This window comes from Macaca mulatta, chromosome 1 (assembly GCF_049350105.2).
Source record: "Macaca mulatta isolate MMU2019108-1 chromosome 1, T2T-MMU8v2.0, whole genome shotgun sequence".
Taxonomy (NCBI): Eukaryota; Metazoa; Chordata; class Mammalia; order Primates; family Cercopithecidae; genus Macaca; species Macaca mulatta.
Window position 1 is genome coordinate 223,551,534 of NC_133406.1, and position 23,448 is coordinate 223,574,981.

General features: G+C 50.4%; 1 protein-coding gene and 1 long non-coding RNA gene across 5 annotated transcripts in view; both read left to right on the forward strand.

The window, feature by feature from the left end:
• The first annotated feature begins 15,593 nt into the window (after positions 1 to 15,593).
• On the forward strand, positions 15,594 to 17,068 carry LOC144335884 (uncharacterized). 2 transcript variants are annotated; one of them, XR_013407085.1, is made up of 3 exons: positions 15,594 to 15,721; positions 16,072 to 16,160; positions 16,939 to 17,068. It is a non-coding gene; the product is annotated as an uncharacterized LOC144335884 (long non-coding RNA). The 2 variants fall into 2 exon arrangements; XR_013407087.1 differs by lacking the exon at positions 16,939 to 17,068 and adding an exon at positions 16,244 to 16,378.
• A 244-nt stretch (positions 17,069 to 17,312) lies between these two features.
• RCC2 (regulator of chromosome condensation 2) overlaps positions 17,313 to 23,448 on the forward strand; it is a 33,416-nt gene continuing 27,280 nt past the window's right edge. Inside the window, exons 1-2 of one of the 3 annotated variants that reach the window (XM_015124429.3) lie at positions 17,313 to 17,478; positions 18,504 to 18,799. In XM_015124429.3, coding sequence (XP_014979915.2) covers positions 18,512 to 18,799 — 288 coding nt within the window. In that variant the 5' untranslated portion in view covers positions 17,313 to 17,478; positions 18,504 to 18,511. Of the gene's footprint in view, positions 17,479 to 17,668; positions 17,939 to 18,489; positions 18,800 to 23,448 lie in introns of those variants that run through there. The other 2 variants (XM_028838983.2, XM_077972524.1) reach the window with 2 other exon arrangements.

The window sequence follows — 23,448 nt, forward strand, 5'->3', positions numbered from 1 at the left end:
CACGCCACTGACTCCACATCCTTCAGGCGCCAGGCCCCGGAGCACCCTGCACTGAGCTGGGCAGGAGGAAGGCGGTGGCTCTGAGGAATCCAATTGGGACGCAGAGAAGGAGGCAACTCCAGAACCCACCCTCTGGATGGTGGAGGACTCCAGGGAGTGAATCACACCCAGAGAACTTGGGTTTCACTGGTCCTTAGAGGAAGCTGTGACACAGCGAAGGGAAGGGTATAGACTCTGGGATTCCACAAGCCTGGGTTGAATCCGGCTCTGCCACTTTCCGGTGTGTGACTTCTGGGAACTTAGGTCATCTCTCTGAGCACCTATAAAACAGCAATGGTAAAAACAGGCCGGGCACGATGACTCATGCCTATAAGCCCAGCACTCTGGGAGGCTGAGGTGGGTGGATCACCTGAGGTCAGGAGTTCAAGACCAGTCTGGTCAACGTGGTGAAACCCCATCTCTACTACAAATACGAAAAGTGGCTGGGCTTGGTGGTGCACACCTGTAGTCGCAGCTACTGGGGAGGCTAAGGCAGGAGAATCTCTTGAACCTGGGAGGTGGAGGTTGCAGTGAGCTGGAGGTTGCAGTGAGGTGGAGGTTGGAGGTGAGATTGCACCATTGCACTCCAGCCTGGGTGACAGAGCGAGACTCTGTCTCAGAAAAACAAACAAAAAAACATTAGCCAGGCATGGTGACCTGCGCTTGTAATCCCAGCAACTTGGGAGGTTGAGGCAGGAGAACAGTGTGAACCCGGGAGGCAGAGGTTGCCGTGAGCCGAGATCACGCTATTGCATTCCAGCCTGGGAGACAAGAGCAAAACTCCATCTCAAAAAAAAAAAAAGCAATGATAACAATAATAATACATGCCCCAAGGTATTATAACATTTACCCAGACTTGGCTGTTATGAAGATTTCATGACCTTGTAATTTATGAAGCACCTGATAGGGACTCAAAACTTTTTTTTTTCTTTCTGGGACAGAGTCTTGCTCAGTTGCCCAGGTTAGAGTGCAGCGGCGTGATCTCAGCTCACTGCAATCTCTTCCTCCTGGATTCACGTGATTCTCCTACCTCAGCCTCCCGAATAGCTGGGATTACAGGCACAAGCCACCACTCCAGGCTAATTGTTGTATTTTTAGCAGGGACCGTGTTTTATCATGTTGTCCAGGCTGCTCTCAAACTCCCGACCTTACTTGACCTGCCAGCCCCAGCCTCCCAAAGTGCTGGGATTACAGACGTGAGCCACTGTGCCTGGCCAGATTCAAAACTTGGAACACAGATGTGTGAAAATAGTCCTCTGTTATGGAAGCAGTAGTGTGTGTGGCTGAGATCACTGACTCTGATAATAGGAGGACCTGCATTCAAACCCTACATTACCTCTGTTCAAAAAAAAACAAAGTTGTTCAACCTTGGACTAGATACTTTACCTCTCTGGGCCTCAGTTTTCTATTCTGCGAACTGAGGTTTGTAACAATAATCCCTGCTCTATATCATCATCCCTATCCTCATTATTGGTAAATCAGGGAAGGCTTCTGGGAAGCCTTGGAAAGAGCTTTGAAGGGTGAATAGGAGTCTGACAGATGGTGAGCAAAGGCTCTAGACACGAAGTCTTGCCATGGGATGGCATTCTTTCTGGGGTATATGTTTGGTTGGTGTGGGGAAAGTTAACATTCAGGAGTGCCTGGATCCTAAGGTGGATGGCTGGGTGGTAGGAACACAGTGGAGGGTCTGAAGATAAAGGTTGCTGCCCACTGGAATGGAAGCCCCTCAAGGGCAGAGGGTAGTTTTTTTTTTTTTTTAAAGACGAAGTCTCACTCTTGTCCCCCAGGCTGGAGTGCAATAGCACAATCTTGGCTCACTGCAACCTCCACCTCCCGGGTTCAAGGGATTCTCCTGCCTCAGCCTCCTGACTAGCTGGGATTACAGGTGCCTGCCACCATGCCCGGCTAATTTCTGTATTTTTAGTAGAGACGGGGTTTCACCATGTTGGCCAGGCTGGTCTCGAACTCCTGACCTCAGGTGATCTGCCTGCCTCAGCCTCCCAAAGTGCTGGGATTACAGGCATGACCCACCGCGCCCGGCCAGCAGAGGGCATATTCTTTTTTTTTTTTTTTTTAAACGTAGTTTCACTCTGGTTGCCCAGGCTGGAGTGCAATGGTGCAATCTCGGCTCACAGCAACCTCCACCTCCCGGGTTCAAGCAATTCTCCTGCCTCAGCTTCCCGAGTAGCTGAGATTACAGGCATGCGACACCACGCCAGGCTAATTTTGTATTTTTAGTAGAGACAGGGTTTCTCCATGTTGGTCAGGCTGGTCTCAAACTCCCGATCTCAGATGATCTGCCTGCCTCAGCCTCCCAAACTGCTAGGATTGCAGGCATGAGCCACCGTGTCCAGCCTTTTTTTTTGCAACCTCCCCATCCTGGGTTCAAGGGATTCTCCCACCTCAGCCTCCTGAGTAGCTGGGATTACAGACATGCACCACCATGCTTGGCTAATTTTTGTATTTTTAGTAGAGATGGGGTTTTGTCATGTTGCCCAGGCTGGTCTCGAACTCTTGGCCTCAATCAATCCACCTGCCTAAGCCTCCCAAAGTGCTGGGATTACAGGTGCACACCACTGCACCTGGCCTGTGTTAAACTTTTCACTGAGGCATAATATATGGATGGATGGATAGATAGGTAGGTAGTTAGATAGACAGATAGATACATAGATACATAGATAAAGCCCACATATCATACATGTACAGCGGAATAAATTTTCACAAATGTAATACCTCATGTAACCAGCACTCAGATCAAGAAACAAAACACAGACTGGGCAATATAGTGAGATCCTGTCTCTACAAAAACATTTAAAAATTAGCTGGGCAGCTAGGTGCAGTGGCTCATGCCTGTAATCCCAGCACTTTGGGAGGCCGAAGCAGGCAGATCACTTGAGGTCAGGAGTTTGAGACCAGTCTTGCCAACATGTAAAACCCTGTCTCTATTAAAAATACAAAAATTAGCTAGGCATGGTGGCGCGTGCCTGTAATCCCAGCTACTCCTGACACAGGAGAATCCCTTGAACCCGGGAGGCAGAGGTTACAGTGAGCTGAGATCACGGCACTACACTGTAGCCTGGGCGGTATGAGTGAGACTCCATCTCTTAAATAAATAAAAATTTGCAGGGCATGGTGGTGCATGCCTGTGGTCTCAGCTACCCAGGAGGCTGTGGCACGAGGATCTCTTGAGCACAGGATTTCAAGACTGCCGTGAGCCCTGATCACACCACTGCACTATAGCCTGGGTGACAGAGTGAGACCCTACCTAAAAAAAAAAAAAAAAAAAAAAGAGTAGTTTGGCAGGCTTTTTCTGTAAAGGCCTAGAAAGGAAATATTTTAGCCTTTGCGAGCCAAGAGTCAAGCCCAAGGACATAGCTGTATGTGGGACTCATATAATGAGAGAAAACAAATTTTCACAAATGCGTTATTGTTTTTTTCTTTTTCTAATTTTTTTTTTGGTATTTTTTGCAGAGATGGGGTTTTGCCATGCTGCCCAGGCCGGAGTGCAGTGGTTCAATCTCCACTCATTGGAACTTCCGCTTCTTGGATTCAAGTGTGATCCTCCCACCTTAGCCTCCCAAGTAGCTGGGACTACAGGTGTGCACCACCACCTGGACAATTTTTGTATTTCTAGTAAAGACAGGGTTTCACCATGTTGGCCAGGCTTGTCTTGAACTCCTGGGCTCAAGTGATCCACCCTCCTCAGCCTCCCAAAGTGCTGGTATTATAAACATGAGCCACCACACCTGGCACAAATGCTTTATTGTTTTATAACGAATTCTAAAATAATGGTAGTAATTGAGTAGAATTTTTGTATCATCTGTCCACTGATGAGCAGAATGAAATCTGAATGGTGGGGAAATAACATTTTGCTTAACTGAGGCTCAAATGTAAAAAACATTCTTAACTCGAAGGTTGAATTTGGCCTCTCCTTTGCCTGAAGTTCTCAGAGCATTTATCACAAATTCCCTCCTATCATTTGTTGGAATTTGCTAGATCTTGTTCCAACAAAAGGAGTGCCAGGGATGTTCACCCAAACTCTGCTACAGGTTAATTTTATCACCTTGGGGATCACTGTAGCCATAACAGGTCCTTCGTCCAGTACGTGGCAAGTTAAACCCTGAGACACTAGGTTGCAGCAGACAAAGAGGTTCAATCATAGGGCTACTTACGGAGGAGACAGAAGGAAACCTCAAATCCATCTCCTTGAGGAGTGTAGAGCTAGGGTTTTTTTCTTTTTTTTCATTTTTTTTTTGAGATGGAGTCTCACTCTGTCACCCAGGCTGGAGTGCAGGGCGTCATCTTGGCTCACTACAACCTCTGCCTCCCGGGTTCAAGGGATTCTCCTGCCTCAGCCTCCCGAGTAGCTGGGACTATAGGCATCCGCCACCACGCCCGGCTAATTTTTTTTTTTTTTTTTTTTTTTGTGAGAGCGAGTCTTGCTCTGTTGCCCAGGCTGGAGTGCAGTGCAGTGGCGCAATCTCCCCTCACTGCAACCTGGATTCAAGCGATTTTCCTTCCTCTGCCTCCCTAGTAGCTGGGATTACAGGTGCTTGCCACCACGCCAGGCTAACTTTTTGCATTTTTAGTAGAGACAGGGTTTCACTGTGTTAGCCAGGATAGTCTCGATCTCCTGACCTCGTGATCCACCTGCCTCGGCCTCCTAAAGTGCTGCGATTACAGGCATGAGCCACTGAGCCCAGCCTTTTCTCTATTTTTTTTTGTTTTTTTTGAGACAGAGTCTTGCTCTGTCATCCAGGCTGTAGTGCAGTGGCACTATCTTGGCTCATTGCAAACTCTGCCTCCCGGGGTCAAGCGATTGTCCTGCCTTAGGCTCCTGAGTAGCTGGAATTACAGGTGCCTACCACCACCCCCACCTAATTATTGTATTTTCAGTAGAGACAGGGATTCACCATGTTGGTCAGTCTGGTCTCGAACTCCTGACCTTGTGATCTGCCCACCTTGGCCTCCCAAAAAGCTGGGATTACAGGCATGAGCCACAGCATCGGGCCTATTTATTTATTTAGAGATGGAGTCTCTGTCGCCCAGGCTGGAGTGCAGTGGTGTGATCTTGGCTCACTGCAAACTCCGCCTCCAGGGTTCCTGCCATTCTCCCGCCTTAGCCTCCTGAGTAGCTGGGACTACAGGCGCCTGCCACCACGCTGGCTAATTTTTTGTATTTTTAGTAGAGACGGGGTTTCACCGTGTTAGCCATGGTGGTCTCGATCTTCCGACCTCATGATCCGCCCGCCTCGGCCTCCCAAAGTGCTGGGATTACAGGTGTGAGCCACCGCACCTGGCCTAATTTTCTATTTTTAATAGCCATACAGGCGTGAGCCACCACATCCAGCCTATTTATTTTTTAAGAGATGGGTTCTTGTTCTGTCATCCAGACTGGAGTGCAATGGCACAACCACAGCTCAAACTCCTGGGCTCAAGCCATACTGCCATCTTAGCCTCCTGAGTAGCTGGGGCCATAGACCTGCACCATCACGTCTAGCTAATTGTCTCTTTTTTTTTTTTGAGACAGAACCTCATGCTGTCGCCCAGGCTGGAGCGCAGTGGCGTGATCTCAGCTCACTGCAAGCTCCACCTCCCAGGTTCATGCCATTCTCCTGCCTCAGCCTCCCAAATAGCTGGCACTACAGGCGCCCACCACCACACCCAGCTAATTTTTTGTATTTTAATAGAGACGAGGTTTCACCGTGTTAGCCAGGATGGTCTCGATCTGATCTTCATGATTCGCCTGCCTCGGCCTCCCAAAGTGCTGGGATTACAGGTATAAGCCACCACGCCTGGCCTAATTTTCTATTTTTAATTTTGTGTACAGACAGGGTCTCTCTATGTTGCCCAGGCTGGTCTCAAACTCCCATTTTCAAGAGATGCTCCTGCCTTGGCCTTCCCAGGTTTTGGGATTACAAGCATGACCCACTGTGTCCCCCTGGCTGTAAACAATATTTAAACAAAATCCTTATGATTCTAATGTCAGAAATCCTAATCTATAGAGGTCGGGTGTGGTGCCTCATGCCTCTAATCCCAGAAGTTTGGGATGCTGAGGTGGGCGAATCACCTGAGGTCAGAAGTTCAAGACCAGCCTGAGCAACATGGCAAAACCCCCATCTCTACTAAAAATACAAAAATTAGCCAGGTGCGGTGGTGTGCACGTGTAATCCTAACTACTCAGGAGGCTGAGGCACGAGGGTTGCTTGAACCCGGAAGGCAGAGGTTGCAGTGAGCTGAGATCATGCCACTGCACTCCAGCTTGGGCAACAGGGTGAGACTCCATCCAAAAAAGAAAAAAAATTCCTATCTGTAGGAATAATGGGGATACAAATAGTCAATATCTAATGCTAGGTGACTTTTGGTTATAAGGAAATGGGTCAAAGTGAATCCTGATTAATGCTTAATTATAACATTCTTTCTACCTGGATTTCTTGTTAACTTGTGAGGACAGCTGCATTACTGCACTCATCTGCAGAATATTTGCTGAACAAATACTATGTTCTGGAAGCTGTGCTTGAGCCTGTGGACACAGCAGGAAACAGGGTAAGTCTGAGCCCTCCCTCTCGAAGCTTCAAGTCTAATAAAGGGAGACAGAAAAGTTAAAAGGTAAGACCCTTGACCTTTCTGAGTCTCAGTTTCCCATACTATAAAATGGACATAATAATCTGTGGCCCATGTCCTCACCAACTGGTCGTGAGGCCCAACAGGGAAGATGAATGTGCTTTGTAAACTTGAAACCATCTTACTGATGTGAGCCAGGACCTTCCTCATGTATTATTTTTAGCTGCTTTTTCTGGTCTAAAACAAGAATTTTTTTTTTTTTTTTTTTTTTTTTTTTTTTTTTTTTTGAGACGGAGTCTCGCTCTGTCGCTCAGGCTTTAGTGCAATGGTGTGATCTTGGTTCACTGCAACCTCCGCCTCCCGGGTTCAAGCAATTCTCTGCCTCAGCCTCCCGAGTAGCTGGGATTACAGGCATCCGCAACCACATCCGGCTAATTTTTGTATTTTTAGTAGAGACGGGGTTTCATCATCTTGGCCAGGCTGGTCTTGAACTCCTGACCTCGTGATCCACCCACCTCAGCTTCCCAGAGTGCTTGATTACAGGCGTGAGCCACTGCGCCCGGCTGATTTGTTTGTTTGTTTTTGAGACACAGTCTCACTCTGTCGCCCAGGCTGGGGTGCAATGGTGCCATCTCAGCTCACTGTAGCCTCTGCCTCCCGGGTTCAAGCGATTCTCCTGCCTCAGTCTCCAGAGTAGCTGGGACTACAGGCACATGCTACCATGCCCAGCTAGTTTTTGTATTTTTTAGAAGAGATAGGGTTTCACCATGTTGACCAGGATGGTCTCAAATTCCTGACCTGAAGTGATCGTCCTCCTTCGGCTTCCCAAAGTGCTGGGATTACAGGCATGAGCCACTACAACCAGCTAGAGCTGGGATTTGAACCCAAACACTTCCAGAGCTATCTCTTGCTCTAGGCCACCCTTTTCAGCTGCCCCAGAAGGGTCCTGCTTGAGATTGTGGGGTCACCTGTGCCATCCCTGCTCTGTGAGTCATCTGGAAACTCCCTCTGTATCAGACAGGTTGCCCAGACATCCCAAACACCCTGTTTTGGACACACAGCATCAGGTGGCGATGGTATGGGAGGAAAATGCTTCTGTGTCAGCCAAATTCCCTCCTTCCCTCTGAAGCAAGGAAGGGGAACCAGCTCAAGTCTCGAGAAATTTAATGAGGTTTAGTAAGGAATGCACTCTTTTGAAAAATGCGTGCATAATAACAGTGATTTAAACCACCGAGAAGATGAAAAATAATGAGTGGTTTCGTTGTCAGAGCTGCAGGGACTGAGCCACAGCCTCGAGGGCGTAGACATATGGTCCCCCTCCATTTGATTCAGACTTGGAGACAGCTCAGCTTCCCTGGGTCTTAGTTTTCTCATTCCTTAAAGGAAGATTGGATTCCAGCTAGAAAATGATACTTTGCAGGGCAACTAGTGGACACAGAAATGACTGTCTTGGCCCTGTGCAGTGGCTCACGCCTGTAATCCCAGCACTTTGGGAGGCTGAGGCCGGCAGATCACCTGAGGTTGGGAGTTCAAGACCAGCCTGACCAACATGGAGAGACCCTGTCTCTACTAAAAATACAAAATTAGCCCAGTGTGGTGGCACATGCCTGTGGTCCCTGCTGCTTGGGAGGCTGAGGCAGGAGAATCGTTTGAACCTGGGAGGCAGAGGTTGTGGTGAGCTGAGATGGTGCCATTGCACTCCAGCCTGGGTGACAGAGTGAAACTCCGTCTCAAATAAATAAATAAATAAATAAATAAATAAATAAATAAATAAATAAAATAACAACAACAAAAGGAAAATCGACAACCTGGCTCTTGCCTGTAATTCCAGTACTTTGGGAGGCCGAGGTGGGAGGATCATTTGAGTTCAGGAGTTCAAGATCAGCCTGGGCAACACGGCAAGCCCTCATCTCTTACCAAAAATTTAAAAATTAGCTGGGCACGATAGCACACGCATATAGTCCCAGCTACTCCGGAGGTTGAGACTGGAGAACTGCTTGAGCCCAGGAGACTGAGGCTGCAGTCCAGCCTGAGGGACAAAGCAAGACACCATCAGCCTGAGGGACAAAGCAAGACACCATCTCAAAAAAAAAAAAAAGAAAGAAAGAAAGAAAAGAAAGAATGGGTTCATGGGTGCAGAGTTGAGCTACTTACGTTGAAATCTTGGCTTCACCATTCCCACCTGTGAGACTGTGAACACCTTTCTTAACCTCTTTATGTCTTGGTTTCCAGATCTGTAAAATGGACTATTAGGGAATGAATATGTCCCCCCGAGTTCACATGTTGAAGTGCAAACCACCAGTATCTCAGCACATGACTGTACTGTGTTTGGAAACTGGGTCTCAAAAGATGTAATAAAGTTAAAAAGAGGTCATGACACTGGCCCTAATGCAATGTGGCTGGTATCCTTATAAGAAAAGATGACACAGACACACTCAGAGGGAAGACCACGTGAAGACAGAGAGAAGGTGGCATCTACAGGCCATGGAGAGAGGCCGCAGAAGAAACCAACCCTGCTGACCTTGGTCTTGGACTCACAGCCTTCAGAACTGTGAGAAAACAAGGTTCTGATTTTAAGCCACGCTGTCTGTGGTACTTTGTTATGGCAGCCCTAGCAAACTAATACAGGGTCCCACAACAGTATCCATGTTGCATGGATGCTATGAAGATTAAACCAGCTTTTTACGGGGAGTGCTTGGCCCAATGTCTGGCGCAAGGTGAGAGTTCAGGGCACACCAGAGCATCTTGGTTCTATTTAAGAACTCCTCCGCTTCATCTGGCTGACTCAGGCCACTTAGTGAATGTGAAAATCAGATAGTCCAGATATTTGGCACTGTAGGGACTCCCCACGGGATCGATTTCTTCATTTTTCAAAGGGTTATTATGGTTTTGCATGACATGACGTGGCCTGAAATGCAATGATTCCCAGCCACCAGGGCCACTTGATACATTAAACAGGCGGCACTCCTTCTGGCCTTGTCATTAACCTTCCCGGCAAATGACACAGTTCTGTAGCTGGGCCCAAAGCCTTGGTTTTTCTCGTCCATTCCAACTCTCATGGTTCTTGACCTCACCCAAAAGTCGCCCGCCTGCTGGGCTTCATTTCGCAATCGACGCTGGATGAACAGCTGTGGGACCTGAACTTTGTTTGTGCCTCTGTCTCTTTTTCTTTTTGAGATGGAGTCTCACTCTGTCACCCAGGCTGGAGTGCAGTGGCATGATCTCGGCTCACTGCAACCTCCGCCTCCCAGGTTCAAGCGATTCTCCTGCCTCAGCCTCCTGAGTAGCTGGGATTACAGGTGCCTGCCACCATGCCTGGTTAATTTCTATAGTTTTAGTAGAGACAGGGTTTCCCCATGTTGGTCAGGCTGGTCTCAAACTCCTGACCTCAGGTGATCTGCCTGCCTCAGCCTACCAAAATGCTGTGATTATAGGTGTGAGCCACCGTGCCCAGCCAGTTTCTCTTTTTCTAGTCTCATGGCTATACATCCATATTGCCCACCGGCAGGGAAGATGGAACCTCTGCAGAAGATAGCTTTTATGGCCGGGCGCGGTGGCTCAAGCCTGTAATCCCAGCACTTTGGGAGGCCGAGACGGGTGGATCACAAGGTCAGGAGATGGAGACCATCCTGGCTAACACGGTGAAACCCCGTCTCTACAAAAAAAAAATACAAAAATCTAGCTGGGCGAGGTGGTGGGCGCCTGTAGTCCCAGCTACTCGGGAGGCTGAGGCAGGAGAATGGCGTAAACCCTGGAGGCGGAGCTTGCAGTGAGCTGAGATCCGGCCTCTGCACTCCAGCCTGGGCGACAGAGCGAGACTCTGTCTCAAAAAAAAAAAAAAAGAAGATAGCTTTTATTTGCAAGCTTAGGTGAGAGATAGTCTTAGAAAATGACTGGAGAGCTATTTTTTTTTTCTTTTTTGAGACTCAGTCTTGCTGTTACCCAGGCTAGAGTGCAGTGGCGCTCTTGGCTCACTGCAATCTCTGCCTCCCGCCTCCCGGGTTCAAGCGATTCCCTTGCCTCAGCCTCCTGAGTAGCTAGGACTACAGGCGCGTACCACTAGGCCCAGCTAATTTTTTATATTTTAGTAGAGACGGGGTTTCACCATGTTGGTCAGGATGGTCTCAATCTCCTGACCTCATGATCCGCCCATCTTGGCCTCCTGAAGTGCTGGGATTACAGGCATGAGCCACCATGCCCGGCCGACTGGAGAACTATTGATTACACACCAGCTTTACAAATTGTGGCTCTATCTCAAGCCAGGAACACAACATGAATGCAGACACTCCTGCAGATTGGGAGCGACCCGTGGTTAGAAACTAACAGGCAGACGTTGATGAAAGTGATTTCGATCCTGTTTTTCCTGGGTCTGAAATATTAGATTTAACTCCCAAGGTGTCCTCATTTTCATTTCAAATTTCTCCTGTACTAAAGGAGGAAGAGCGGACCCAGCTGGTGGCAAAACTGTGAAGTGGTTGCTTACTCCTTCAGATGCAGGGAACTGGCGCTGCAAAAGTGTGAGCTCCTCCAACCCTCAGGAATAGAAGTGGGTGCACCAGCTGCCAGGCCCGGGGCAGTGGAGAGGCTCAGTAAATATCTGCTGAATTTCCTTAAGTCTTCATTAGGCCAGTGTATTAGTCCAATTTCACACTGCTATAAAAATACTACCTGAGACTGGGCAATTTATAAACAAAGGAGGTTTAACAGACTCATAGTTCAGCATGGCTGGCGACGCTTCAGGCAACTTACAATCATGGCAGAAGGGCAAGCAGGCACCTTCTTCAAAAGGCGGCAGGAGGCCAGGTGTGGTGGATCACTTGAGCTCAGGAATTTGAGACCTGCCTGGCCAACATGGTGAAACCCCATCTCTACTAAAAATACAAAAATTAGCCGGGTGTGGTGGTGTGTGCCTGTAATCCTAGCTACTTGGGAGGCTGAGACAGGAGAATTGCTTAAACTTGGGAGGCAGAGGCTGCAGTGAGCCAAGATCACGCCATTGCACTCCAGCCTGGGCGACAGAGTGAGACTCCATTTCAGTAAATAAATAAATAAATAAATAAATAAATCATGAGATTTGGGTGGGGACACAAAGCCTAACCACATCAGCCAGCTTGGTGAGTCTTGGCATCCTGCATCCTGGACCTTCTCACCCTGGACTAGATGCATCTTAAAGTATGAGAACCCACCTTTTGAATGGCTTCCACAGGGCATGGAAAAGTGGTATGATTTCAGTAGCACTTCTCATACTTTTTTTTTTTTTTTGAGACGGAGTTTCGCTTTTGTTGCCCAGGCTGGAGTGCAATGGCGCGATCTCGGCTCACCACAACCTCTGCCTCCGGGGTTCAAGCAATTCTCCTGCCTCAGCCTCCCAAGGAGCTGGAATTACAGGCATGGGCTACTACGCCTGGCTAATTTTGTATTTTCAGTGGAGACGGGGTTTCTCCACGTTGGTCAAGCTGGTCTCAAACTCACGACCTCAGGTGATCTGCCTGCCTCGACCTCCCAAAGTGCTGGGATTACAGGTGTGAGCCACCATGCCTGGCCGCACTTCTCATACTTCAAGATGCATAAAAATCACCTGTTAAAAATGCACATTCTGGGCTGGGTGTGATGGCTCATGCCTGTAATCCCAGCACTTTGGGAGGTCAAGGCGGGTGGATCACCTGAGGTCAGGAGTTTGAGACCAACCTGGCCAACATGGCAAAACCCCGCCTCTACTAAAAATACAAAAAATTAGCTGGGTGTGGTGGCAGGCACCTGTAATCTCAGCTATTAGTGAGGGCGAGGCAGGAGAATCACTTGAACTGGGAGTTGGAGGTTGCAGTGAGCCCAAATTGCCCCACTGCATTCCAGCCTGGGCAACAAGAGGGAAACTCCAACTCAAAAAAAAAAAAAAAAGCACATTCTGATTCAGTAGGTCTGGGGCTGAATCTGATATTCTGTGTTTTTTTTTTGAGACAAGGTCTCACTCTGTCACCCAAGCTGGAGTGCAGTGGCACGATCATGGCTCACAGCAGACTGGACCTCCCAGGCTCAGGCGATTCTCCCACCTCAGCCTCCTGGGACTACAGGTTTGCGTCACCATGCCTGGCTAATATTTTTCTTTCTTTCTTTTTTTTTTTGAGAGAAGTCTAGCTCTTATCCCCCAGGTTTGAGTGCAATGGCTCGATCTCGGCTCACTGCAACTTCTGCCTCCCAGATTCAAACGATTCTCCTGCCTCTGCCTCCCAAGTAGCTGGGATTAAGTTGCCTGCCACCACGCCCGGCTAATATTTGTATATTTTAGTAGAAACGGGGTTTCACCATGTTGGCCAGGCTGGTTTCGAACTCCTGACCTCAAGTGATCCACTCACCTCGGCTTCCCAAAGTGCTGGGATTACAGGCATGAGCCACTGCGCCCAGCCACTCCTGGCTAATTTTTTTCTAATTTTTGTAGAGATGGGGTCTCACTATGTTGTCCAGGCTGGTCTTGAACTCCTGGGCTTAAGCAATCGTCCTGCCTCCGCCTCCCAAAGTGCTGGGATTACAGGCGTGTACCACCACACCTGGCCAGATTCTGTATTTCTGGCAATCCTCCTACTGATGGCAGATGCCTGTATACTTCCTGGCTCTCCTATCTGCCAGCTGTGTGGCCTCAAGAGGCCTCAGCATCTCCCTTGGCTTCAGTTCTTCCACTGGATATTATTTAGATGAACAAACATATATTGACAGCTTACTACATGCCAGGTTGCTCTGGGTGCTTGCTAGAAAAACAAAGATGAAGAAACCACAAGTCAAGCCCAGGCGGGCCTCGCAGACTGGGGACTTAAAGGTCCAACTACAATATTTAAAGACTCTTTGGGTTTGAAAATTTCATGACTCATTGGCAGATATAGGACCACTGGATCTGCATCTCCTAGAAAACATCCCTCCAAACACTATACTGGGACTGCTGTCCTCAGAATCAGGGAATAAGAAATCCAGAAGTAACCTCAAGAGAAATTTAGCCCAAACTTTATCTTGCCATTTTACAGAGAGGAGAAACTAGAGAACAGATGCAGAAAGAGTTGGGTCCAGAGGAAATTACCGGTTTTCCAGCTGTGCTTTCGAAGGCAGTGATGTCCAATAGGAATAACATATGAGCCACAAAAAACTTAATATGTAATATTAAATTTTGTGGTAGGCACATTGAAAAGAGTAAAAAGAAGCCAGGCACGGTGACACATGCCTATGATCCTAGCACTCTGAGAGGCCAAGGCAAAATGACTGCTTGAGGTCAGGAGTTTGAGACCAGCCTGGGGAACATAGTGAGACCTTGTCTCTACGAAAAAATTTTAAAACTTAGCTGGGCGTGGTGGTGCACGTCTGCAGTCTCAGCTACGAGGGTGGCTGAGGCAGGAGAATTGTTTGATCCCAGGAGGTCGAGGCTGTAGGGAGCCAAGATTGCGCCACTACAGTCCAGCCTAGGTGACAGAGTGAGACCCAGTTTCAAAAAAAAAAAAGAAAGATTCATTTATATTGGTTGGTGCATCACTCCCAGGATCATTGGTTTCATTTTTATAGACACTGGATCAGAAAATTAATCTTCCAAGTACAGGTGGAGCTTTCTGTAGCCAAGTTGAATAGAATTACACTTCTGAGGCTGGGCGCAGTGGCTTACGCCTGTAATCCCAGCACTTTGGGAGGCCAAGGCGGATGAGTCACGAGGTCAGAGGTTCGAGACCAGCTTGGTCAACATGGTGAAACCCTGTCTCTACTAAAAATACAAAATTAGCTGGGCGGGGTGGACGCCTGTAATCCCAGCTACTTGGGAGGCTGAGGCAGGAGATTGCTTGAACCTGGGAGGCAGAGGTTGCAGTGAGCCGAGATCGCACCACTGCACTCTAGCCCAGGTGACAGTGCGAGACTCTGCCTCCAAAAAAAAAAAAAAGAAAGAAAAAGAAAAAGAAAAAAAGAAAGAATTATACTTTTGAGGCTGTGCACAGTGGCTCACCCCTATAATCCCACAACTTTGGGAGGCTGAGGTGGGAGGATCACTCGAGACCAGCCTGGGCAACAGAGAGAGACCTTGTCTCTATAAAACATTAAAAAAGAAAAAAAAATTAGCCAGGTGTAGCTGCCCATGCCTGTGGTCTCAGCTACTTGGGAGGCTGAAGCGAGAGGATCGCTTGAGCAAGAAAGGTAGAGGCTGCAGTGAGCTGGGATTATACCATCACCCTCCAGCCTGGGTGCTGGAGGAGCAAGATTCTATCTCAAAAAAAAAAAGGAAGGAAATAAGGAAAGAATCACACGTCACCCCTGGAAGAGAACTTAAGCGTAGCTGAATCTAACTTGCAATATGATTTTGCTGAAGACGAGGTTAAAGAGTGATGGCAGGCTGGCACTTGGAGCCACAATTTCCAAAATTCTGGGTGTAAAATACTCAGCACAGTGCCAGACACCTGTGCCCCAAAGTATCAGGCAAATCTCGGCCATCTTCTTTCGCTTCCCCTCTCCAGGTTTTGCACCAAACCATCCTGTCCCTGGAGAAGTTGCTCAATTAAAGCGAGGTGAAATTCCAAGCGCAGTTTGAAGGAGGAAGTGTCATTTTCAGCTTGCCTGTAGGTGCACCTCGCTATGTAGCATTTGTTACATAAGTGGCAGAATGACACACCTAACTGATGAATGTCTGTTGCACACCCGATTCCAGCCAGGAGGGTCACACAGGCTTCCCCTGGGAGAACAGTGGTGTGGAATGGAGGCACGGAGTTGCAAAAATTACTTTTGTCATCTAACAAGTAGGGCCAGTTCCAGGGTGTTATACCCAAAGTGCTTTTCTACTGCAGCATAACCTCAAGAAAAACCAGTTTCGGGAGCACCACACCTAGGATCAGATGATGCAATATGATATTAGCGTCTCATTGCATCAGTGTGTCTGACGCATGTGTCTTTTAAGCTGGCAAAAAGCATTATACAGGGGCAGGAGAAAAAAAGAAAAGACTTCCAGACTGAAATCCAAAGGTCCTGTCAGTGCTGTTCCTAATTGGCCACACAGGGTGTTTAGAGGATAAACACCCAGCCGCCCGCCTCGGCTGACAAGCATCAGCATGCCATTTCCTGAAGGGGACTTGACGGCATATTTAGGAGAAATTCTTTTCTGGTTGGTTCTACTTATGCTTTATATCAAAGCATCAAAGTTCAATCTCTAAAAAATCTTTTCAAATGCAGGTCTATTAAGAAGAGGCTTTCAAAGGGTGCTTCTATTCTGTCTTGACTTTTCTGAAAAACTCTGAAATGTACCGGTTGATTTCTCATTTCCAAAGTTCTTTTACATAAGCACTCTCAGCTCCCTTGACACGCAGACTTTTGACTTTGATCAAATACCTTAGATTTGGGCCTCTTGGTTTCTCTGTCTTCCTTTGAAGGACACTTGATACTTCCCAATCCTGTTTCTTGCACTAACAATGAATGAATGAATCACAAAAATCCTAGAACTCTATCCATTTTCAGGAAGTTGCCTAAAGAAGGAACTTCCTTGTGCAGTACGCCTAAGGAAAAAAGAAGCAGGAGAAAAAGCACTGAGAGGAGAGCAAGCGATGGTGAGATCGTAATGGAAGTGGGGTGGAGAGGTGGAGGGTGGAGACCGGTAGGAAGCAAGCAAGCCTTTTTTCACCCCTCCTAGGACACGCGAACGAGATCAAGCCTCACTGCGGTTCACTAGGGTCTATGCAGGCCCTCGCACCCCTGCCTACCTCCTCATAACCCAGCCTCTTAGCTCTTCTCACCCCAGCCCCACCAGACAGCTTCCCTCCCAGGAGGTGTCTCTCAAGATCTCGAAATGTGGAGCGTCCCGTTCACTCCACCTGGCCTGGAATACTTTTCCTGCCCCCTTTCATCGGGTCTTATTCATCCTCTAAGTTGTTCAGCATAACTTTCCGCCTTCCCTGGCCCTGGACTAGGATAAATCCCCTCGCCATAATGTTGCTACACAGGCATCACTTTGTAAAGCTTATCACTCTTGTAATTGCTTGTTTACTGATCTGTCTTTCCGTTAGGCTGTGCGTTCCACTAGGGTGCAAACTTTGTTCCCTGGCTCTGCAGCCCCGGGCACTGTGGGTCTTGCATGTACCGGGGGCTCAGTAAATATTTGTCAAAAATGAAACATTTCCCCTCAAAACCAGCTTCCAGTGCCTCCACGGCCCTCAAATTAATTATGAATTAATTCACGAATACAGCAAACCTTTATGTCATTCTTCCGTGTCACAGCAGCTTGCTACATACTGAGGACACATCCATAGGCAAATAAAACTCAGCTTCTCTCTGCACAGGAAAAATTATTCAAATTGTATTCATCTTTCATTCCAATCACTCAATTAGGGCACGTCCCTTGTTGGCTGCTGCGTGAGCGAAGTAACTATCTTCCAGCGAGTGTCCTCAGGTGACCTGTCTAGACGTGCCCAGGAAAAACAATCCAGCATCCTCCTAAGCCGCAAAGAAGTCCCTGACGCGCAGACCGCACTGCGTGGAAGGCCCGAGGCGCGCTCGCGGGCCCGCGAAAGCCGCAGGAGCGGCGGAGCCGAGGCGGGCGGCGTGGCGCGCGGCGCGGGGCGCAGGCTCGGGTGGGCCGGGACGGGCGGGGCGGGGGCGCCGGCGCCGGGTCCGCCGGCCGGCAGGGGGCGCGCGCGCCCCCGGGCCCCGCGCCTCCCGCCCCGCCGCGCGCTCGCTTGCCGCGCGGCCGCACATGTGTTTCTGTTTTGTGTTGTAGCATTTGTTCTGGAAGCTCGTATTTACATTTTAAGTGTATCTGGTGAGTGGGCTGGAGCCCTTGTCTGGGCCGGAAAAAAAAAAAGCCCTCCGATCCATCTTTTAGTTGCTTCTCTTCCTTTTTTCTCTCCGGTTTCTCATCACTCCAACCAGGTAGGGTCTGAAAATCGGCAGTGATCAGTTTGTGGGGTCTGGGAAAGTTTTTTTTTTTTCCTTTTTTTAAAGAGAAAAGGTTAAAAAAAAAAACCTGGAGGAGGGGGGGGCTGGGTGATTGAAGCAATAAAAAGAGGAAGGAAGGCGGATCCACGTGGTTTAATCGGAGACAGACAGAGATCCCATTGTTCAAAATCAATAAAAAAAAAAAAAAGCAGACAGGGGAGAGCGCAGGGACGCCGGGGAGCTGGTGGCGGCCCTGGGCACTTTGCATTCGGACCGGAGACCGGCCGGACCGCGCGGCCGGCAAGGGGGCTGGGAGAGAGTTGGGCACCATTAAAGTTTTTATTTTTCGTGTCTGTGCGAGCAGGTGTTTGGGGCTGGGGTCCGGCTTTCTTCGGGCTCTTCCCCCGTCGCCCGGGGCAGTCTGCCTGAGGGATTCGGCCAACTAGAGCCCGAGGTCGGAATCCCTGAGCTGGGGCCGAACGGGGGTCCAGGGCTGACACGGGGTGGGGGAAGAGTGTTGCATTAAATGCGATGAGTGGGTTTGGGGGGGAGGCTGCGGAGACAAAAGCAGCAGGTGGGGTGGCCGGGGAACAGGGACTCCCTTACCCCCAAGGTGCCAAGGGGGAATCCTGGAAGTGTCCCGAAGCCTTCTTTAATGAAAATCTAGGGGACTGGAGGCTGCTTTTACTTTCCCTTTACTTTTGGGGGAGCGAGGTTGCAACTGCGATGCTTTGTGGGCAAACCTAACTTAAGGATAGGCCGGGGGTCTCCATTCTCCCTCCAGCGGGTTGCCTCTGGGGCTCCCGGCTGCCCTGCGGGATTCCCCGAAGGAGCCGCGCCGGGGCCAGGGAGGGGCGCGATTTCCTCTCCCAACTCGCCCCCTCTCCGCCCACCCTGCGGCCGCCACTTTGGGGAGGGCAGGGGAGGAAGTGGAGGCCGGGTGGCTCGTCTCCGCTCCCCTCCCCCCGCGCAGTTTATAACCCGTCCATTGTGCGCCGCTGCCCCGTGTCTCCCTCCAGCCGCGACCATGCCCAGGAAGAAGGCGGCGGCGGCGGCGGCCTGGGAGGAGCCGAGCTCGGGCAACGGCACTGCCCGCGCCGGGCCCAGGAAACGCGGCGGCCCGGCGGGCAGGAAGCGCGAGCGGCCCGAGCGCTGCAGTAGCAGCAGCGGCGGCGGTAGCAGCGGCGACGAAGACGGCCTGGAGCTCGACGGGACCCCCGGCGGGGGCAAGCGCGCGGCGCGGCCGGCGGCGGCAGGCAAGGCGGGCGGTGCGGCCGTGGTCATCACCGAGCCCGAGCACACCAAGGAGCGCGTCGTGAGTGAGGGGCAGGGCGGGCGGGTGGACGCAGGGCCAGGACCGGCGGGGGCAGCGACGCGGCACGGCGCGCGTTCTGGCGGGGGCCTCCTCGCGTCACGCTCCCTCCCGGCGGCCGGGCCGGCACAGGCCGCGGGCTGAATCATTGCCTCCGCCTCCGCGCAACAAAAGGGCTCGGGCCGGGGCGCGCGGCCCGCGGCCTACCCGACCCCGGGCACCGCGCGGGCGGTTGGCGGTTGGGGCGCGCGCCCGGGCCCGCGGCGGGGGAGGGGCGGCCGAAGCCCGCGCGAGGGGGTCATGGCCCCGCCCCCACGGCTCCCTCTGCGCCCCTCCCCCCCGCCCCGGGAAAGGGGACCTCGGTAAGTTCGCCCGGCCTGGAAGAGGGGGCGGCCAGCCAGCGCCACACGTCCGTGGCCGGCGGTGGGCCCGGGCGCCGCGGGGAGGGGGCGGCCGGCGCTCTGCGGGGAGCGGCCGTTTGCACCGGGGCTTTGAGGTTCCCGCCGCCTCGGCTCCGGCGCCCGGGGGAGGCGGGGCCTGACGGCCGCCGCGCATGCCCCGTGCGGCCCTGCGCCGGCTCGCGCGCCGGGAAGGCGGGGGCGGCGGGCGCCGGGGCGGGGTGCAAGGGCGCATGCTCCGCAGAGCCCTCCCCCGAGGTCGGGGAAGACCCCCGGCTGAGCGGTGCTGAGGCTTTTGTTTGCCGCTGGTGGTCCGAAGCTGCAGGATGCTGGGGGTGGGCTGTGTTGTAGCCCCCCAGTGAAGAAGCATCTCCAAGGGTCTTGGGCGGGCTTCTGTTTTCTCAAATTTTAATTAAGGTCGTGGCTGACTCAACGTTCCCGAAAAAGCCTGCAGGGCCGGAGATCTGAACCTGGCATCTGCCGCTACATCATCCCCCCCGCTACCAGAACTTTCTGCAAGTTTGGTGTGGTGTGGGACATGTTTTTCAGAAGAGGGTCTAAGTTTTCACCAGATTCTCAGATAACCCCCAGAGAGTAAGAACGTCCACCTGGGGTTTAGAGCCTGACACCCGGTGAGGTTTTTTTCCTTCCATGAGGGCCCATCTCCTAAGGGTGTTTAAGGGTTAACAGCAGAGTGCTTTCCTCCAGAGAAGCGCAGGCAGTGTCTAATAACACATTTTATACGTCTGCCCTATAGATAGGGAAACTGGGGCACAGAATTTGAAGGCTTTGTCCAGAGTCATGGATGGAACTGGATCTCCAAATGCTGTAACCCCTGATGTCCCTGCAAATTGCACATGGGAATATGGTTTGTAAAACTGCCCTCTGGGTGAAAGGGTTAACATGTTAGGCAGTGGAGGAGAACCCGTCAAAAGCTGTCAAAAGCTCCTGCCCAGGGTCTTGGATCAGGCTAGACTTAGACAATGGCCAAAGTATTGAGAAATTGGAACACAGGAACTGTTTTCCTTTGATATCTAATCTGCTGTGCCAGACTGCAGACATTTGCCCTCCCAACACAGTATGTTAGGACAAAACTAAAAAGAAAGGCCAGGTGAGCTTCCGCCTCTCCTGTATCCTATTTTGAGTGAGTTTCCAAAAGCAAGATTGTGTTTGGACATCCAAGACTCCAGTTGTCAGCTGTACAGCTCCAGGCTGTTGGAGCACTGAGTTTTGCCATCAGAGTAAAAGATCCCCCCCATGCTCAGGTTGACCCAAGAAGGTAGTGACAGGGAGTGTGTGAATGACACTGGCTCTCCCTGGCCCACCTCTGCCTCCAGCTGTGCTGCTTGAAGCTGGTTTGTCAATGGAAATGGCACATTTGCTCGTCTTTTTTTTTTTTTTTTTTTTGAGGCAGAGTCTCCCTCTATGGCCCAGGCTGGAATGCAGTGATACAATCTCAGCTCACTGCAACCTCCGCCTCTCAGGTTCAAGTGGTTTTTGTGTGCTGATCAGCCTCTCGAGTAGCTGGGATTACAAGTGTGCACCACCACACCCGAATAATTTTTGTACTTTTTGTAGAGACTGGGTTTTACCATGTTGGCCAGGCTGTTTCGAACTCCTGGCCTCAAGTGATCTGCCTGCCTCAGCCTCCTCCCAAAGTGCTGGGATGACAGGCGTGAGCCCTTTGTTGGGCTACACGTTTGTAAGTCTTAATGTGAGTAAACAGCAGTCCATTGCAGCTTTCAAGTTCCTGTTTATACACATAAATACGTTATTATTTCACATATGTGTATAAGCAGGACTCTAAAAGCTACATCTTCCCTTCTCCATCCACTTAAAAACCAAGAGGGCCCATGATGCCCATCCTTTGGGCTGTCGGTGCTGTTCTAGAATCAGAGCACCTGGGAGGCTGAGGGTTCGACAAATGATGCCCCTTTATGGCTCATGGAAAGTACACATCTTGCATTTAAGTTTTGCTTTTGTTTTTTTGAGCTGGAATTTAGCTCTTGTTGCCCAGGTTGGAGTGCAATGTCATGAGCTCACTGCAGTCTCCATCTCCTGGGTTCAAGCAGTTCTCCTGTCTCAGCCTCCCGAGTAGCTGGGATTACAGACGCCCACCACCACACCTGGCTAATTTTTTGTATTTTTAGTAGAGACGGGGTTTCACCATGTTGGCCAGGCTGGTCTCGAACTCCCGACCTCAGGTGGTCCACCCACCTCGGCCTCCCAAAGTGCCCCACGTTTAAGTTTTGTTAGCATCTACTGAGTCTGGTTCATGGTCAGGGCTGGGTCCGTGCAGCCCCATTGCCTTTCCATAGGCCTAGGGTGGTCCTCTGCCCCTTGTCCTGGGTTGGCCTCCTGTCCAGTCTCCCTGGCCCCAGGTTTCTGGTCTCTGTCTCTCTGTTGAGCAGTCCTAGGGACTCTGCTACCACAGGCAGACAGCAGTCCTTGATGCAGAAAGAACCTTTTTTACTGAGTATTTTGCACGCCTTCCCCCTGCACAGGGTTGCTAGGAGGAGGTCTGTGTGAAAGCAGCCGCCCAGGAAACATCCAAAACCATATTGCCTTCAGTGACTCCAAAGCTGCAGGTGACCCCAAAGCTGCTTGTAGAAGATGAGCCAAATACTTACATTGTTGAGGGGCAGAGTTGCCTTGAGTAAAATATGTGCATTTTATAGAACATTCTTATGGCAGACGCATTGTCATTGCCTAAGTGTTAAGAAGAAACTCACATTTTTGTTTTTTCTTCTGCTCTCTCACCACGCAACAACCAACACAAGACTTCTTCCCACCCCCGCCACCCCCAGACAGAGTCTTGCTCTGTCTCCCAGGCTGGAGTACAGTGGTGCAATCTCAGCTCACTGCAGCCTCCACCTCCTGGGTTCAAGCAATTCTCCTGCCTCAGCCTCCCGAGTAGCTGGGATGACAGGCACCTGCCACTGCGCTTGGGTGATTTTTATATTTTTAGTAGAGACGGGATTTCACCATGTTGACCAGGCTGATCTTGAACTCCTGACCTCGTGATTCGCCTGCCTCGGCCTCCCAAAGTGCTGGGATTACAGGCGTGAGCCACCGCGCCCGGCCTCCCAACGCAAGACTTACATGACCAGATGTAAAGGGAGGTCTCCCCCTACTATCAAGCAAGTAATCAGTTCTGTAGCACACACCGGCAGGGTGTCCTCCAGCTTATCTGTGACACTATCCACCTGGAGGTAAATTTCCTCAGCTTGAGGGCTCAGTCCCCAAGACTGTCCCTTCACCCCAGACAGCAGTGGCAAGTCCAGGCCCTGGTAGCTTCTGACCAACTAGCCTCTAGTTGGGGTTCCCATTACCCCCTCTTTGGGGTCGATTAATTTATTGAAATGGCTCACAGAACTCAGGGAAACACCAGTTTATTATAAAGAATGTTACAAAGGCTAGATTTTTCTTTACAAAAAATAAAGAGACCTGTAAGGCTAGATGTGGGGGAAGAGGCACTGTGCTTCCGTGCCCTCTGCAGACCACCTACCTGGTACATGTTCAGCTCTCCACAAGCTCTGTGACCTGGTCCTTGCAGGTTTTAATGGAGGCTTCATTATGTAGGCATGGTAGATTAAGCCATTGATCATCACTTTAACCTTCAATCCCCTCCCTTCCTGAGGTTGGAGGGTGGGGCTGAAAGTCCCTAGGCTCCCACTGCCTGGGGGCTGCCAGTGTCAGTCATTAGCATACAAAAGACTTTGCTTTGGAGATTCCAAGGATTTGAGAAATTAATGCCAGGAACTCCAAATATTTATGGCGCAGTGTCACACTAGGGTAGATTCAGTCCTAATTCTTTGTAAACTTCATAATCTCCTAAAGCAAGTAAAGGCAGCAGCCTTGGCCAAATCCTAGAAAACAGGTGAGTGTCGCAAACTGCCCAGATCTTTGTAGTTTTTTCAGTCTTGAGTTGCCAAGGTTTTGTGGACCCTGAGACAGATGTGTTGAATCTGAAAGGACCAAATAAATAAAACTGAAAGCCGAGCTGGAAGTCTGTTTCAGTTGATGGCCCTTAGGTAATTGGTCGATGCCGGCATGGTTCCCAGGGGTCTTACGTCCCCGGGAGCAGCGGTCTTCTAAATGGACCTGTGTTAAAAGGTTGACTCATGCACCTTGCATTTGGATCATAATTCAAAAATTGCTTTAGACTAGAAATCCCATTTTGTTGATTGAAGAAGCTCAGTGCCTTTTCTGTCCGTGGCCATGTGTCTGCCCAGGTTATGTGACCAGGTTGCT